The sequence below is a fragment of the Rhineura floridana genome, chromosome 2 (genome assembly GCF_030035675.1).
Source record: "Rhineura floridana isolate rRhiFlo1 chromosome 2, rRhiFlo1.hap2, whole genome shotgun sequence".
Lineage (NCBI taxonomy): Eukaryota > Metazoa > Chordata > Lepidosauria > Squamata > Rhineuridae > Rhineura > Rhineura floridana.
The window spans coordinates 104,933,881-104,949,832 of NC_084481.1; the positions used below are offsets into that span (position 1 = coordinate 104,933,881).

The 15,952-nt window shown below is 39.7% G+C and overlaps 1 protein-coding gene across 1 annotated transcript in view; it reads right to left on the bottom strand.

Annotated features, from left to right (window-relative positions):
• The window catches only part of LRP5 (LDL receptor related protein 5), a 155,895-nt gene that overhangs the window by 84,865 nt on the left and 55,078 nt on the right, over nucleotides 1-15,952 (bottom strand). Inside the window, exons 4-5 of the mRNA XM_061609954.1 lie at nucleotides 8,889-9,085; nucleotides 6,071-6,202 (exon numbers count right to left, since the gene is read on the bottom strand). Of these exons, the coding sequence (XP_061465938.1) occupies nucleotides 6,071-6,202; nucleotides 8,889-9,085 (329 nt within the window). The remainder of the gene's footprint in view (nucleotides 1-6,070; nucleotides 6,203-8,888; nucleotides 9,086-15,952) is intronic.

The window sequence follows — 15,952 nt, forward strand, 5'->3', positions numbered from 1 at the left end:
AACTGTTGTTTAGTAGAGGCTCCTTGATTTAACAGCAGCTTGCATCGAAGGAAGGAAGGAAGACGCTGTATGAGTACATATCTTGACTGAGGTACGATTGCCTAAACAGAACCAATGCCAAACATTCTCTTTTTACTCATGGCTTTTTACACTTTTTACTCACTGCTACTTTCTCCCACCCACTTATGAGATCGCCAGTAGAGGAATTGCCAAGTTTTTGGCAACTATACCTTGTTGACTCATTTGCATTCCTAAATATATAATGAAGTTAGTTATTCTAATAAATGGCTTGTAAAAATAATGACTAAATTGCAGAAGACAGACATGAAAGCTGGGTTTCAATTCAGTACTAGAAAAATATCACACAAGTTCTATACTGGGCTTAGATACAGTGTCACAAATAGTAGCTTCAGGGGAGACTTAAACCCAGGAGAAATGAGCAGGGGAAAGCTTCATTCCAACTCTCTGGCTGGCTGCTTTTAACTTTACACATGCACAAAAAAGGTACATTCTGATAACCAATCCCCTGCATTACATCTAGTTGTACGCCTATATAAGAGGTGAACATGAGTGCTGAAGAAATTCTCAGCTATGTGCTCCAGTTCTTTAGGGAAGCCCAAACTGACCTATGCAGGCTTTATCAATGTGAGTTCAAATTGAAGTTTAAGTAATTTATTCCCCTCTGTGTAATAACTTAAAGCCAGCCTTTGACCACCAAGGAGTTAATTAATAAGACCAGGAAAGCACGTGGATGTTGGCATAACGCAGAGAATCACAAAAGATGCAGAGCTTGGGAAAGAAATAATCCATAAAACAGAACCAAAAAGCCACATTTTCATGCAAAACCAGACTTCCTGTTCTCATCCCACTTTCCCCATTATTGACAGAAAGTCCTTAAAAGAATGTCTGGCCCAACAACAGAAAGGTGGTGCTAATGTCACATAAACAGTCACTCATTTCTTTTTCCTTTAGCCAACCTTCAAAATGCCCACTGGGGCAGTTTCCCATTGCCAGAAATTCAAGGTCAATATGAATGTTTTGAAAAGCTTGTTGTGAGCATTCAGCATGGGCTTCTAAATCTCTCTCTCTCTCTTTGTGTGTGTGTGTGTGTGTGTGTGTGTGTGTGTGTGTGTGTTTTAAAAGGGACACAGAAAAACCTTCTTTCAATTCATTAGAAAGCATGTCAATAACACAACAGTAGCAAGTGAAGCAAGTCTTGCTTTTAGCAGATACAAGTTCAATTTGCAACACTGTAAATGTCCATACAAAACTAATTTATGCCAAAAATCACAGGGATAAGGATTAGATTAGGGATGTTGAATAATTAACAGGGGAACACACTGACTGACCGAGATGAAATAAAAGGAAGATGGAAGCAATACACTGAGATGCCAGGATGACAGGAACTGTATGATGAAGAACCAGAAATTTTAGAATGCGAGGTGAAAGCTGTTCTTAAAATACTTGGAAGAATCAAATCATCAGGAATAGATGGAATACCAATAGAGTTGCTACATTTACTGAGCCTGAATCTGCCCAAATTTTGACAAAAATTTGTCAAGAAATATGGAAAACTAAACAACGGCCCAGACTGGAAGCGTTCAATATACATCCCAATTCCAAAGAAAGGGGATCCCTGGGAATGGCAGTAATTATCGAACTATTGGCTTAATATCCCATGCAAGTAATGTTCAAGATTTTACAACAAAGGCTCTTACCATATATGGAGCGAGAAATGCCAGACGTCCAAGCTGGATTTAGAAAGGGAAGAGGCACCAGAGATCATATCGCAAGCATACATTGGATAATGGAACGGAGCAAGGAATTTCAGAAGAAAATCACCCTGTGCTTTATAGATTAAAGCAAAGCCTGTGACTGTGCAGATCATGAAAAACTATGGAATGCTTTAAAAGAAATGGGGGTGTCACAGCATCTGATTGTCCTGATGTGCAACCTATACTCTGGACAAAAGGCTAATGTAAGGACAGAATATGGAGAAACCGATTGGTTCTCCATCGGAAAGGGTGTGAGACGGGTGTATTTTATCACCCTATTTGTTTAATCTATATGCAGAACATATCATACAGAAAGCAGGATTGGATCAAGATGAAGGAGATGTAAAACTGGAGGGAGAAATATCAATAATTTAAGATACACAGACGATACCATACTACTAGCAGAAACCAGTAATGATTTGAAACAAATGCTGATAAGAGTTAAAGAGGAAAGCACAAAAGCAGGACTACAGCTGAATGTCAAAAAGACTAAAGTAGTGACAGCAGAAGATTGATGTAACTTTAATGTTCACAATGAGGACACTGAACTTGTCAAGGATTATCAATACCTTGGCACAGTCATTAACCAAAATGGAGACAATGGTCAAGAAATCAGAAGAAGGCTAGGACTGGGGAGAGCAGCTACCAGAGAACTAGAAAAGGTCCTCATATGCAAAGATGTATCACTGAACACTAAAGTCAGGATCATTCAGACCATGGTATTCCCCATCTCTATGTACAGATGTGAAAGTTGGGCAGTGAAAAAAGCAGATAAGAGAAAAATAAACTCATCTGAAATGTGGTGTTGGAGGAGAGCTTTGCACATACCACAGACTGCGAAAAAGACAAATAATTGGGTTTGAGAACACATTAAACCAGAACTGTCACTAGAAGCTAAAAGGATGAAACTGAGGTTATCATACTTTGGAAACATAATGAGAAGACATGATTCACTAGACAAGACAATAATGCTGGGAAAAAGAGAAGGGAGTAGAAAAAGAGGAAGGCCAAACAAACATGGATTGATTCCATAAAGGAAGTACAGACCTGAACTTACAAGATCTGAACAGGGTGGTTCATTACAGATGCTCTTAGAGGTCACTGATTCATAGGGTCACCATGAGTCGTAATCGACTTGAAGGCACATGCTACATTAAATCTGGATTGTCACACCTTTAGGTTGTTTTTTATTATTAAATGTTTTATGAATCATGGATTTATCCAACAAAGTCAATGCACCTGCAGAATGACTTGTGTCTGCAAAGAGACTTCCCCTCTTCCTGCCCCCCCAAATGTGCTCTGAAGAGTTGGGGGAATCTCCAGAGCAGATGGTGGCTGCAGCAGGCAGACAGGGGAAGGAGAAGGAGGGGAAGATCTGTTGCACAAGTAGAAATTGTTCCATGAGCCCAATGACTTAGTTGGAAACAAGCTCAGATTCTACAGCATAATAATTTTAAACAAGCAAAGCACTATTTATAAATATGCATACATTTCACCTGAACCATCAAAAAGCCTGACATCCAATTGTGTCTGTTCACAAGCAAAAATCTTCCACTCATGCAACAGGACTTCCCCCTTCCTTCCCCTTGTGGCTCTTTAGTGCTCTCTGCTCCAGAAGATTAGGGGACCCTCCAAAACAATTTGAATGGGTGTGGGCAGGCTGTCAGGCGAAGCTGCAGGGTGGACGAGAGAAGTCCCACTGTGTGAGCAAAAACCCACTCACATGACACTGGATAATCACCAGTTTGTTGTTTTTTCTTTGTTTCTTAACATTTTTTGTTTGTTTCTTTTCAGAAGACTATAGAACGTATTCCAAAAGGGGTCTTGAAATTGTTCTAATTATCTCACACCTTAACCCAAAGATCTTCCTTTAGATATACCAATAGAGTAAGAAATTATAATTGGGCGACACAAAAATAGGCTGATATTCACTTAACCTCATCCTTCCCAGGGTAATTCAATGTGTCCTTTGCTAGTCTGGAATGAAACAAAACAACAACAAAAATGATCCCATTCTTGCTTTTTCATTCAAAGGTTTGACTACTTTTATGCTTTGTATGTAATGCTCTGTATTGGGGGGGGGGGCACGTTTTTGGTTGTTGCTGAAATGTTTTGTGCATGTTTGTAATACTGCTGGAAAAACTCAGCAAAATTAATTGTAAAAAAATCCTGTAAATTATAAAGAGGGATTATACACAAATATTTTTATTTTATTTTTAACAAAAGAAACATTAACGCATCTTAAGTAGGGCTATTCTGTCTATGTAGGCAATATTTACCTTATCCCATCTTAATAGCTTCAATTCCTCTTCCAACAGCCTACAGCTGACTTTAAATAAAAGTTCCCAAATTTAACTGGGATGCTTTTACACACACACACAAATCTTATTGGTGTTTTTAATTACTAAACGCTTACATCTATAAGTTCAGATTTTCTTTTATTTATTTTGTACTGTTATTTCAGAGTATTTATGGGAGACTTCTTGATGACAGTGATAGCCTAAGATATTTTGATGCATGAGCTGGAAAATCCAAATGGTAGCCTCCCCCTCCCCAGCCCTTACACATGTACATTCCAAATTCTACTGCCTAAGGCAGGCCTCTTTACCATCCTCCCTAATGGTATGGCTAGCACTGTTTGAGGAGGGAGAAAAAAAGATGAAAAAGCATGAGAGAGTTCCACATTCCACCTGAGTTTTTCACAAACGACAGACATCAAGCTGCACTAAACTCCAGAGTCCAAGGGTAACTTCAGTCTCGGGGAGAAACAACAGATAGCTTAACAACTATGTTGCTTCATTACATCTAAGATTCTCCAATGCAACGCATAGGATATTAGCGGTAAGATATGTTATAAATAGCAAGAGGCTGATGGCAGAGCATCTCCTAGTACAGTTATGGGCTCACATGAAGAAGCATTGCTACTTTACTTAAGTACTATATGGTTACGCATTTGCTTTTCTTAGCACAGTTCTCCCTTTCACAATGTCAGGATTCCTCTCAGGAAAAATTGCTTATCTTTTGCTAACATGTTGTAGACTCATCTATTATACACATTTGCCACTTCTGTACTTGTTACACTTTGTACTTGTTTGACCTTCCCCCCACCCCGCTAAATATCTACAGAAAATCCTGCTTGTTATTACAATAAAGGAGGAGGATCAGTCTCATATTAGGTCCAGAACAGCAAGATTTGCAAGGCTCCTGGATGTAACTTTAGTATTTTATTTTTAAATATGATGGCAACACAAGCTAGGCCAGTGAAAAATTGCCTACATTATGTATACAATCCTCAACAGCCCCCAACCCACTAAAAATCACCAAGACAAAATTTGTTTAAATTTAAGTTTGGTATTTCTCTGTGTGGACTGTTCCCCTTTAATCTAACTGAATCTTAGAGGACTTCTCTCATAAAACATATACAAGGCATTGCCATTCACAATCCACTTTTCAGCAGATTTTCCTGGCACACTTCTAAAGCATAGCACATGCCATTTTTTTACTTTTCAAACAGCTGAACCATCTTCCATTACTGAAAAAGCATGGTACATCCCATTCTACTTGTGGATAAGGTCATTCAAACCCTTATACCAACATATTATGGATATTTAATATTATTCTTCCATATGTTGCACTCTAAAATCAGAAGTTCTAACGCAGCTAAAAACCAACAGAGATGTTCAATTGTTGTAAGGCATGAACATTTAAATAAAAGCTAGGCTCACAAATCAACATCCTAAGATGGTTACTTGCACCCAGTTTCTGTCCCCTGCATAAACTAGAATGAGTTAAAAATATAGAAAAAGCAGCTATAGGAATGCATCCTTCTTGGAGATAACCAAGTGTTCTTTCTCATGATAATAAAATATGATGTTGTTATATATTTCACATCTATCATCTCCATATGTTAAGCTAACTCAAATTCAGTAATATGCAAACATCGTATAAGGTTGAGCTCCTCTCAAGTGTCAATTGTAAGAGACAGACTTCAAACACATAAAATATCTTGTAACAGGGTGAGGGTGGGGAGAAGCAAATGGCTTGGGAGAGAGAAGGGATAGTACTACACACACACAAGACACTAATTAAATCACTTCTCCAGTCTGTAGATCAGAGGTAGCCAACGTGGCCCCCTTCATCTCCCATCACCCCCTAATGGGAGTTGTTGTGGAGGGCCCCATGTTGGCTACCCCTGCTGTACGCAAAAAACAAAATAAGTTGTCCAAAATAATCTTTAAGTGTATCAGTCTTCTGGTTCTTGAGCCACAATTCCTCTGACCAGAAAAATTACTTACCTGCTTTGCAGGTTTTGCCATCTTCTTCAAGCTGGACTCCAGTGGGACAGTTACAGCTATAAAAGGGGTCTCTTGGGGATAACAGGCACAAATGGGAGCAGCCCCCATTATTGTCCTCACAGGGTGTATGAACTTTAAAAAAACAGAGAAGAGAGAAGAGCTTTTTCAATTTTTCTAAAACACTGAGGAACTTCAATTATCTGAAGTAAACTAAAGAGCGTCATTTTCCCCACCCCACAAGTACCCTGTTCTTAGCAACTGTGAAAATTATTTATTTATTTATTTATTATTCTATTTATATCCTGCCCTTCCTCCCAGCAGGAGCCCAGGGCGGCAAACAGAAATGCTAAAAACACTTTAAAACATCATAAAAACAGACCTTAAAATACATTAGAACAAAACAATGTTAAAAACACACACACACAAAGTTTAAAAACATCTTTAAAAAAGGGTTAAAACATATTAAAAAACACATATTAATAAATAATTTAAATACATACACACACACACTTGCATTTATTACATATTACATTTTATAGATCATCTTATTTCCTAAATCACCAACAAAAATGCAGAAGACAGGAATCTGAATTAATGCTACACAGTGGGAATTTAGGCCATTCCCTGGAGAGGCAGTTCATGCAGTGCATGTACACACACTGATTTCTCCTGAGAAAATCCCTTTTAGGGTTGCCCCACCCCTTTAAACAGTTGTTTTAAAAAGTGTTGCTGGAATGCATGCTGTAGCTTTGCTTTAAAGAACACACCAATTCTCCAAATTACATTTAAAACTAGTTCAGGAAGCAGTTTGGGGGTTCTGTGGAAAAACTCCTGAAAATGTTTTAGAAGCTATCAGGGATCTTAAAAAAAAGCAGAGTGATTCCTTCCCCTAATCTAAGGATTGTAAAAGAGATTTCCTGTGGCAGCTAAAACACATGTTTGCTGAATACAAGTACTGGTACCAAACAGAAACTCAATTGTGGCCCTGCACATAATAAGTCTCTCCTTCACATATATTCATAAGGCTGAGCAGTTTTTAGTTTATTTTAACATCTCCTGGAAATTATCTGGTTGGATTGTGGCACCAAAAAGAAAAGGTATTAACAACACAAAAGGGGATAATAATTCAAGTGTGCCAAAAAAATGAGAAGCCAGCATTTTGTGCACTCCCAGATTATTGCCGTCTTGTGCATGGACCACAATCAGGCCAGCAATACAAAAGCACAATTTGGGAAGTGGAATCCAAATCCAATCCTAGTCAAGACACAGTGGCATCTGAGCTATTTCTAGGAGATGGCATCTCCATGTGCACCAGGTTTTCCTCACTGTTGGCCAGAAATACTGTGACCCAAGGGTGGGACATTCCCTCAGCTGAGAGAAATGTCAGGAATTTTAGAGAGCACCACACAACCCCATCTGGAACACTCAAACTGTAGCAGTGCACATACCCGTTGCCTTTTAGTGAAGTCTTGCACCTGTTTCTCAGATAGAGAAGATCTTAAATTCTTTTGTTTACTCCATGATGGTTTACTGTTAACCTATCCTCCCTTTTCAAAGTACAGCCAGTACCACATCCAGAGATCAAGTATTTCAGATTTATTAGATTCTAGAACCAACATGAAGTGCTCTGGGATAAATCACAAGTTTCTTGTGTATTTTTCCAGTACTTAGCAAGCTACAATTTCCTGAACAACACAAAGGCTGTAAAGCAAGATCGGAGTGTATTGTATGCTACAGTGTTTTCCACAGAACTTCCACTGATAAAGATGGAAGCTAAAAAAAAAGATGCCGCTATGATTCAGCTCCTAAATCATTCGCAGAGCAGAGCAGCTCTTCCTGCTGCAAAGATTCTCAGTAGCAATTCTGATACTCAATAATTCACATTAGCAATGTACTAAAAAAGAGAAATCCCTACAGTGAAAACGCAATTCCTTATAACCTGTTTAAAGTTGCTTTACAGGATGGCAGAGATGATTCTATGAACGCCAACAATCAATTCTAGGCAAAAAGCCTGTTTAGATACGCAGGTAAGTGCTCGGATATCTCTTCTGAACAAAGAAATTATATTTCTTTGACTCTGCTTTCTAATGCAAGCACTAGGAATCACATGCATTAGCAGCTTGTGCCAATCTCATCTGGAGTAGCTTGGAAGCCATTTAGCTATTCTGCACCAATAGGTTATTCAGAAATCCATGCCATCCAAGAAATAATTAGTAATTATAATTAATAAAAGTGACTTCTTAGGATTTGAAATTCAGGTTGCTCTAATGTTGCATCCATCATCCAACTGTAAAACTCTAGCTTCTCTGATCCCTCTGACAGGTAGGCAGCTAAGCCAATGACAGTCAAAGAAACTGTGACATCTTTACCTGCAAAGTCCCTCTGAAACATCCCTGATTAGTCAATGGCATCAACAGGCAAAAAGATCAAGGAAGTTAGTGAAAAAATTAAGAAGTCAGAGATGTTGCATGCAGAGGAGGTTCTGCTAACTTCCAAACAATTCTCAGCTTATTGCTTGTATACATTATAGTGTTCTGTAAACATAGTGGCAGCAGCACAGTTGAAAGCACCCTGCCATGAAGGTCTGTCAAATCCAGTATTTGAGGAGACATATTTAAAGCTCACATAGCCAGCTAAATTTCTGCCTAGCCTGCCATTCATTCACAATGCTTGCCAACATCTGCATTAAAGAGATGAATCATTTATGTTCTTTCTCTGAAGTTCCTGGGTGTTTTCTCAAAGTCTCAGATTTAAAACCACACCTACCCTACATGCCAAAATTGTATAAAGAGACAGGAAATAAATGTAGGAAACATACAATATGGCTGCCTTTCAGGGCTCAAAACCTGGATGTCCATCGGTGAGTACAGTGCACTTAGTATTTCTCTTCTTTTCTCTCCAGTCCTTTTGTTGCAGGCATGAATGGAGCGAGTCTGCCAGTCTGTCCAGTAGAGGGTATCCCCAGCCAAAGTCAATGCAAATGGGTGAGTGAGACTACCTTCCACAACTTTTTGCCTAGATTTGTGGGGAGGAAAAAACATTTAGAAGGCGATTATGCCATATAACTAACCTTCCACCTGGGGACTGGGAGCTTTCCCCAAGCCCTGTGGCTAGCTCAAGGATTGCACAGTTCCCTGCAGTCTTCACACACTGCTTTTTTGCACGCTTTTATCAAGACCAGTCTTGGACACAAGAAGGAACAAATTAAATAGATGAAACTACACAAAACATGGAATTGCAAAATATAAGCAAAAACAGACAGCTTCTGCCAGCCAGGGCTGTGGAGTTGGAGTCGTGGAGTCGTAAGCAATTTTGGGTGGAGTCTGAGTTGGTAGAAATGTACTGACTCCGACTTCAAAATAAAATTAATATTTTAATTTTAATATTAATTTATTAATATTAATACATTAATATACATTTGCCATTTATGAAGGAGTCAGAGTCAGACAGTAGAAAAATAGAGTCAGAGTCGAAGGTTTGACATACCGACTCCACAGCCCTGCTGCCAGCAGGAGTTTTGTTATTATCATTGTTTTGATTGATTGATTAATTCCACTTTTCTCCAAGGAGCTCAAGGTGGCATACAAACTTGGTTCTCCCCCTCCTCATTTCATCCCCACAACAACTTTGAGAGGCAGGTTAGGCTGAGAGGCAGTGACTGGCCCAAGGTCACCCAGTGAGCTTCATGGCTGTGTGGGGATTTGAACCCTGGTCTCCCAGGTCCTGGTCCAACACTCTAACCACTACACCAGTTGCAGTCCAAGAATGCCCTTTTATTTAATCTTGAAGGCTAATTTCACCATTCAGTTAAATCAAGGAAAGGTACAAACAAAAGAATAGCAAAACAGAATTTTAACCATTTTAAGAGATCAAAAAGTGCTACAGCATTGTGCCGATATTTTTGTCAAATCATAATCAGCTTGGTATAGGCAGGTTGGTCCTCCTTCCCCTGCCCTATCATTAGGTAAAGTAAGGCAACTGCCTGAGGCAACAAGGGGATGCACAGGAATTGTGAAGTGTTGGGAGGGCAGAGCTGTGTGTGCCATACAGTCTGCCCTGTACCTTCTAAAATAGCCTACCGCACTCAGGTCCAGTGCAGGATATTTCACATCATTAATATCGAAGATTCAACTGCCAATAGAGTTGACTAATATACATGGTAGGGTAGGAGGACAGTGTCTTGCCCGTTGCTTCCAGCAAAATACTACCCCAAATCATACAAAATGGGTATGGCAACAACTTTTTACTGGACCTTCTGTTCATTTGGGGCAAGGATTGGGAACCTGCAACCCTCCAGATATTGCTAGGCACAGGTTAAAATCATAAAATAGTAGAGCTGGAAGGGGCCTATAAGGCCATCGAGTGCAACCTCCTGTTCAACGCAGGAATCCCACCCAAACAGGTAGCTGTCTAGCTGCCTCTTGAACGCCTCCAGTGATGGAGAGCCAACCATCTCCCTAGGTAATTGGTTTAATTGTCATACCCCTCTAATAGTTGGGAAGGTTTTCCTGATGTTCAGCCAAAATCTGACTTTCTGTAACTTGAGCCCATTATTCTGTGACCTGCACTCTGGGAAGATCAAGAAGAGATCCTGGCCCTCCTCTGTGTGACAACCTTTCAAGTACTTGTTCAAGAGTTCTATCCTTTCTCTCCTTAGTCTTCTCTTCTGAAGGCTAAATATGCCCAGTTCTTTCAGTCTCTCATAGGGCTTTGTTTCCAGTCCCCTGATCATTCTTGTTGACCTCCTCTGAACCTGCTCCAGTTTGTCTGCATCCTTCTTAAATTGTGGTTTCCAGAACTGGATGCAGTAATCAAGATGAGGCCTAACCAGTGGCGAATAAAGGGGAACTAGTACTTCACACAATTTGTAGACTATACTTCTGCTAAAGAAGAAAAACAAAGCGATCATAATGCCAAAATACAATTTAAATAAGATTCCAGAATAATATAAAGATCAAACAAGGAACAGATTTGAGGCTTTAAACTTAGTTGACAGAGAACCAGAAGAACTATGGAGTGAAGTCAGAGACATTATCAGGGAAGAATGCAAAATGATTATGATGATGATAATGGACTGCCTTCAAGTCGATCCCGACTTATGGCGACCCTATGAATAGGGTTTTCATGGTAAGCAGTATTCAGAGGGGGTTTACCATTGCCTTCCTCTGAGGCTGAGAAGCAGTGACTCACCCAGTGAGCTTCATGGCTGTGTGGGGATTCGAACCCTGGTCTCCCTGGTCACAGTCCAACACCTAAACCACTACACTACACTGGCTCTCGAAAATGATTATACCTCTAGTTAAAAAGAGAAAAAAACCTCAATGGATGACTGAAGAAACTCTTAAAATGGTTAAAGAAAGAAGGAAAGCAAAAGCAAAAGGAGACAGAAACACAGTTAGAACACTAAATGGAACTGTACAGCGAGTAGTACATAGGGACAAAGAGAACTATTACAATACTTATTGTATAGAAATAGAAGAGGACAACTAAAAGGGTAGAACAAGAGCCCTATTCCAAAAGTTTAGAGAAATTAAAGAGAAATTTCAACCAAGTGTAGACAGGCTGAATAATCAACAGGGGAGCACAATGACTTACCAAGATAAAATTCACTAATAGGCAAAAACCTTGCAGTTTAAGAACATACCTATAGCCAACAGATATTTCTATCAAACTTTAAAAAGCAGGGAAATTGGGCAGCTATAGTGAATGCAGCAAGGAAGCAGGAGACCTGAACTCCTCTCTGAGATATTGTACTGCCCTACAAATTTGTCAAAATGCAAACACAATTTGTGGTGGTCTTTCACAGTCCAATTCACTTTCTGTGTAGCTTGGAAGAATTTGGTAACACGTGCCTCTGAGCATATGGAAGAGTGATCCACAGCCACAAGTTTAGTGGCAAATTCAGAAGTTCAGGGTTCCTTCACGATAGTCACAGCCACACCCCTCCCTCTTTTTTACTGCTGTGCCTCTGAGCATATGGTGAGTGGTGGCAACACCTGCCATCTCCAAAGACGGAGAATTACATTTTTGTATGTTTGTTGGTGTTCTTCTGACTTTGCTTCTTTTACTGTGTTACTTCTGTTTCTACAAAGAATCTAACCTAGAAAATTAAATTTCTCCCATTACTCATCCTAAAAATCTGTGTCAAATTTATTTTTATTAATTTCAAAGCCGTTTTATTGGTCAATGTCATATGATGGTGAAGACAGCCTTTTGTGTTTCAAGCTAGAGGTTTTGTTCTATTTCTATTTTGGGTGCATTAACAGTTGAATCTGAAACTGCACTTTGAAGTAAAATCAGACTGATTACAATATATTGCTACTTAAGCAATGACTCTAGCTTTTGGAAAAAACAAACTTCGCCTGCCCAAGGTGCATGTTTTCAGCCTGCTATGCTTAAACTACTCCACTTAAGGAAAGATGGGCATGGTCAATCAAAAACAGAGCACACATAGAATTTTGCTAGAATATACTTCACCTCCCACTGTTTTATCTTGTGCAAATTGAGACACTCCTCGTGTCTACTGGAAACTATTCTGCAAAATAGTCAGTGCCATTATTCCACAATTGTTTTTGGAGCTTTTTTTTAGTGTTGCAAAGGGTTGCTGTACTTCACATATTCACAGAAACAGAAGCAAAAGAGAATGATTTAGTATAGGAAGCTTCACTAAAATTGCAAAATAAATCAAACATATTTAAAGTGACTAAATGAACTATATCAACTATTTTAATATTGTTGCTTCCTCCCTGCTAAAAGATGATCAGCACAGCACATTCATTCATTCATTACATTTATATACCGCCCCATAGCTGAAGCTCTCTGGGCAGTTTACAGCAATTTAAAAAAACAAAAAACAAATATACAAAATTTAAAACACAAAAAAAACAATTTAAAAACACAATTAAAAAAATTAAAAACAATTTAAATGTCTTGTTTCTGTTATTTGGGCTGCTTGCAGGTGTTGCCACCACTCACCATATGCTCAGAGGCACATGTTACCAAATTATTCCAAGCTACACAGGAAGTAGATTGGACTGTGAAAGACCAACCCAAATGGTGTTTGCATTTTAACAAATTTGTAGGGCAGTACAATATCTCAGAAAGGAGAGCTGCCCAATTTCCCTGCTTTTTAAAGTTTGACAGAAATACGTGTTGGCTGTAGGTACATTCTTAAACTGCAAGGTTTTTTTCGTATTAGTGTATTTCTCTGCTTTTTAATCTGGGAGGTAAGAAATGGGATCCTGTGCAAGTTTGCTGAGAATGGATTAATCATTTTCATGCTTATTCAGTTCAGTGGGATTCACTCCCTTGCAATCATGCTTAGGATAGGTGAAACTGACCACAGGGGATGGGGAGGGGGGAGGGGAGCAGGCAGGAGGAGGGGGAGGACAGCTTTGATCATTTGCATGTTTATTGAGTTCAGTGGGATTTACTCCTGTGTAATCATGCTTAGGATAGGTAAAACTGATTCATAGGGTGGCCATAAGTCATAATCGACTTGAAGGCATGTAACGACAACAACAACTTCTGTTAATGCAGCCTAAAATAGCATTTGCCTTTCTTGTAGCTACATCGCACTGCTGGCTCATATTCAGCTTGTGATCAACAACAATTCCAAGATCCTTCTCCAATGTAGCATTTGCTGAGCCAAGTATCCCCCATCTGCATAACTGTGCATTTGGTTTCTTTTTCCTAGGTGTAGAACTTTGCACTTATCCCTGTTAAATTTCATTTTGTTGTTTTCAGCTCAGTGCTCCAGCCCATCAATATAACTTTTAATTTTGTTTCTGTCTTCCAAGGTATTAGCTAATCCTCCCAATTTTGTATCATCTTAAAATTTGATAAGCATTCCCTGCACCTCCTCATCCAAGTCATTAATAAAAATGTTGAAGAGCACCAGGCCCAGGACAAACCCCTGCGGTACCCCACTCGTTACCTCCCCCCACTTTGAGCAGGAACCACTGATAAGCAGTACAATTCTGTAGCCAACTGTCTATCCAGTTGATATTTGTTCCATCCAGCCTACATTTAGCTTCATAGTTGTTCCATCCAGTTTATACTTAGCTAGCTTGCCAATCAGAATATCATGGGGCACTTTGTTAAAATTGCTGAAGTCAAGATATATTATGTCCACAGCATTCCAGCAGTCTATCAGAGTGGTTACCCAATCAAAAAATGATATAAGATTAGTTTGGCAGGATTTGTTCTTGACAAATCCATGTTAGCTTCTAGTAATCACTGCATTGTTTTCAAAGTGCTTACAGATTGACCACTTTATATTCTGGCCAGAATTTCCCCAGGGACTGATGTCAGGCTGACCGGTCTGTAGTTCCAAGGTTCTTCCTTTTTGTCCTTTTTGAAGATAGGGACAACATTAGTCCTCCAGTTATTCGGCACTTCACCCATTCTCCATGATTTTGCAAAGATAATAGACAGTGGTTCTGAGAGTTCTTCAGCAAGTTCCTTTAATGCTCTAGAATGCAATTCTTCAGGCCCTGGAGATTTGAACTTGTTCAAAGTAATTAGGTATTCCTTGACCATTTGTCTATCAATCTCAAGCTGCAATCCTGCTCCTTCAACTTCACATTGGCCGGGGGGGGGGCGGCCATAGATCCTCTTTTGGGAGAAGATTGAACCAAAGTAGGAATTGAGCACTTCTGCCTTTTCATTGTCATCTGTTATTATTTTGCCATCCTCAAAATGAGTGGCTGTACCATCATTTCTTTTCTCAGTCTTTTACTATGGATGTACCTGAAGAAAGCTTTTTTGTTGCTTGTACCATCCCTCGCTAACCTCAGCTCATTCTCAGCTTTAGCCTTCTTAACACCATCCCTGCAATTCCATGCTACCTATCTATATTTTTCCTTTGTGCCATGGCCTTCCTTCCACTTCCTACATGTGTCCTTTTTGTGAAGCCACACTGGCTTCTTCTGCTGGCTTCCTCTTTTTTCCTTGTTGGAATTGTTTGCAATTATACCTTCAGAATTTCCTTTTTTTAGAAACTCCCACTCATCTTGGACTCCTTTTCTCATGGAACTCCTTTGCCATGGACCTCAAGTCAAAGAAGGCCACTTTCCTCCACAGTTCCTGTAACTGCCACTTCATCCACTAGGTTGTCCAATTTAGGGACTGGTTTAGGTAATTGAGAATGAGCCACAACAAGGCTTGGGTTCACTCAGTCTACTTCTCCTCCTCTCTCCCTCCTTCACAGAGACAAGCAAGAAAGAGGTTTCTACTTTCAGGTGTGGGGAGCCTGTGGCCCACCAAATATTGTTGGACTCCTCCCCTCAGTCCCAACAAGCATGGCCAATACAGGGATGATGGGAGTTTAGTCCTGCAACATCTGGAGGGTCACAGATCCCACCTCTACTTTAAAACAAAACTGCAGTTCCAAATTACATATGAACTTAGAAAACTGTTATATGTTCTAATCAAAAGTTAGTTTAGGTAGACCAGGATCAAAGCAGGGCTTCAAACCCTTTAAAAAACAATACTTATTTTGTTAGAACAAACCACAGTTCCAAGTTTGGGCATAACATGGATCTGCGCAAATGAGGGACTGCTGAAGTGGAGTGTGAGAGCCCAAGGCTCACTATGACTCATTACTGCTCACATGAACCATGTCTGAGGTGATCATCTGAAGCTGGCCTAAGAGCGAGCATGAGGCTTTCAAGTTACACAAAACTCTGTCTTGGGAACAAAAACTTCTATGTAATCAACCAGCCTGCATCTTTCTATGCCCATAGAGGCTTGTCTATTAAGAAATAAGTCAGCTCATTATGTAGCAGGTGTGGGGAACCTTTACCCCTCCAGATGTTGTTGCTGAGCTACAACTCCCACCAGCCCATTAAGCATGCGCAATGGCCAAGGATGATACTAGTT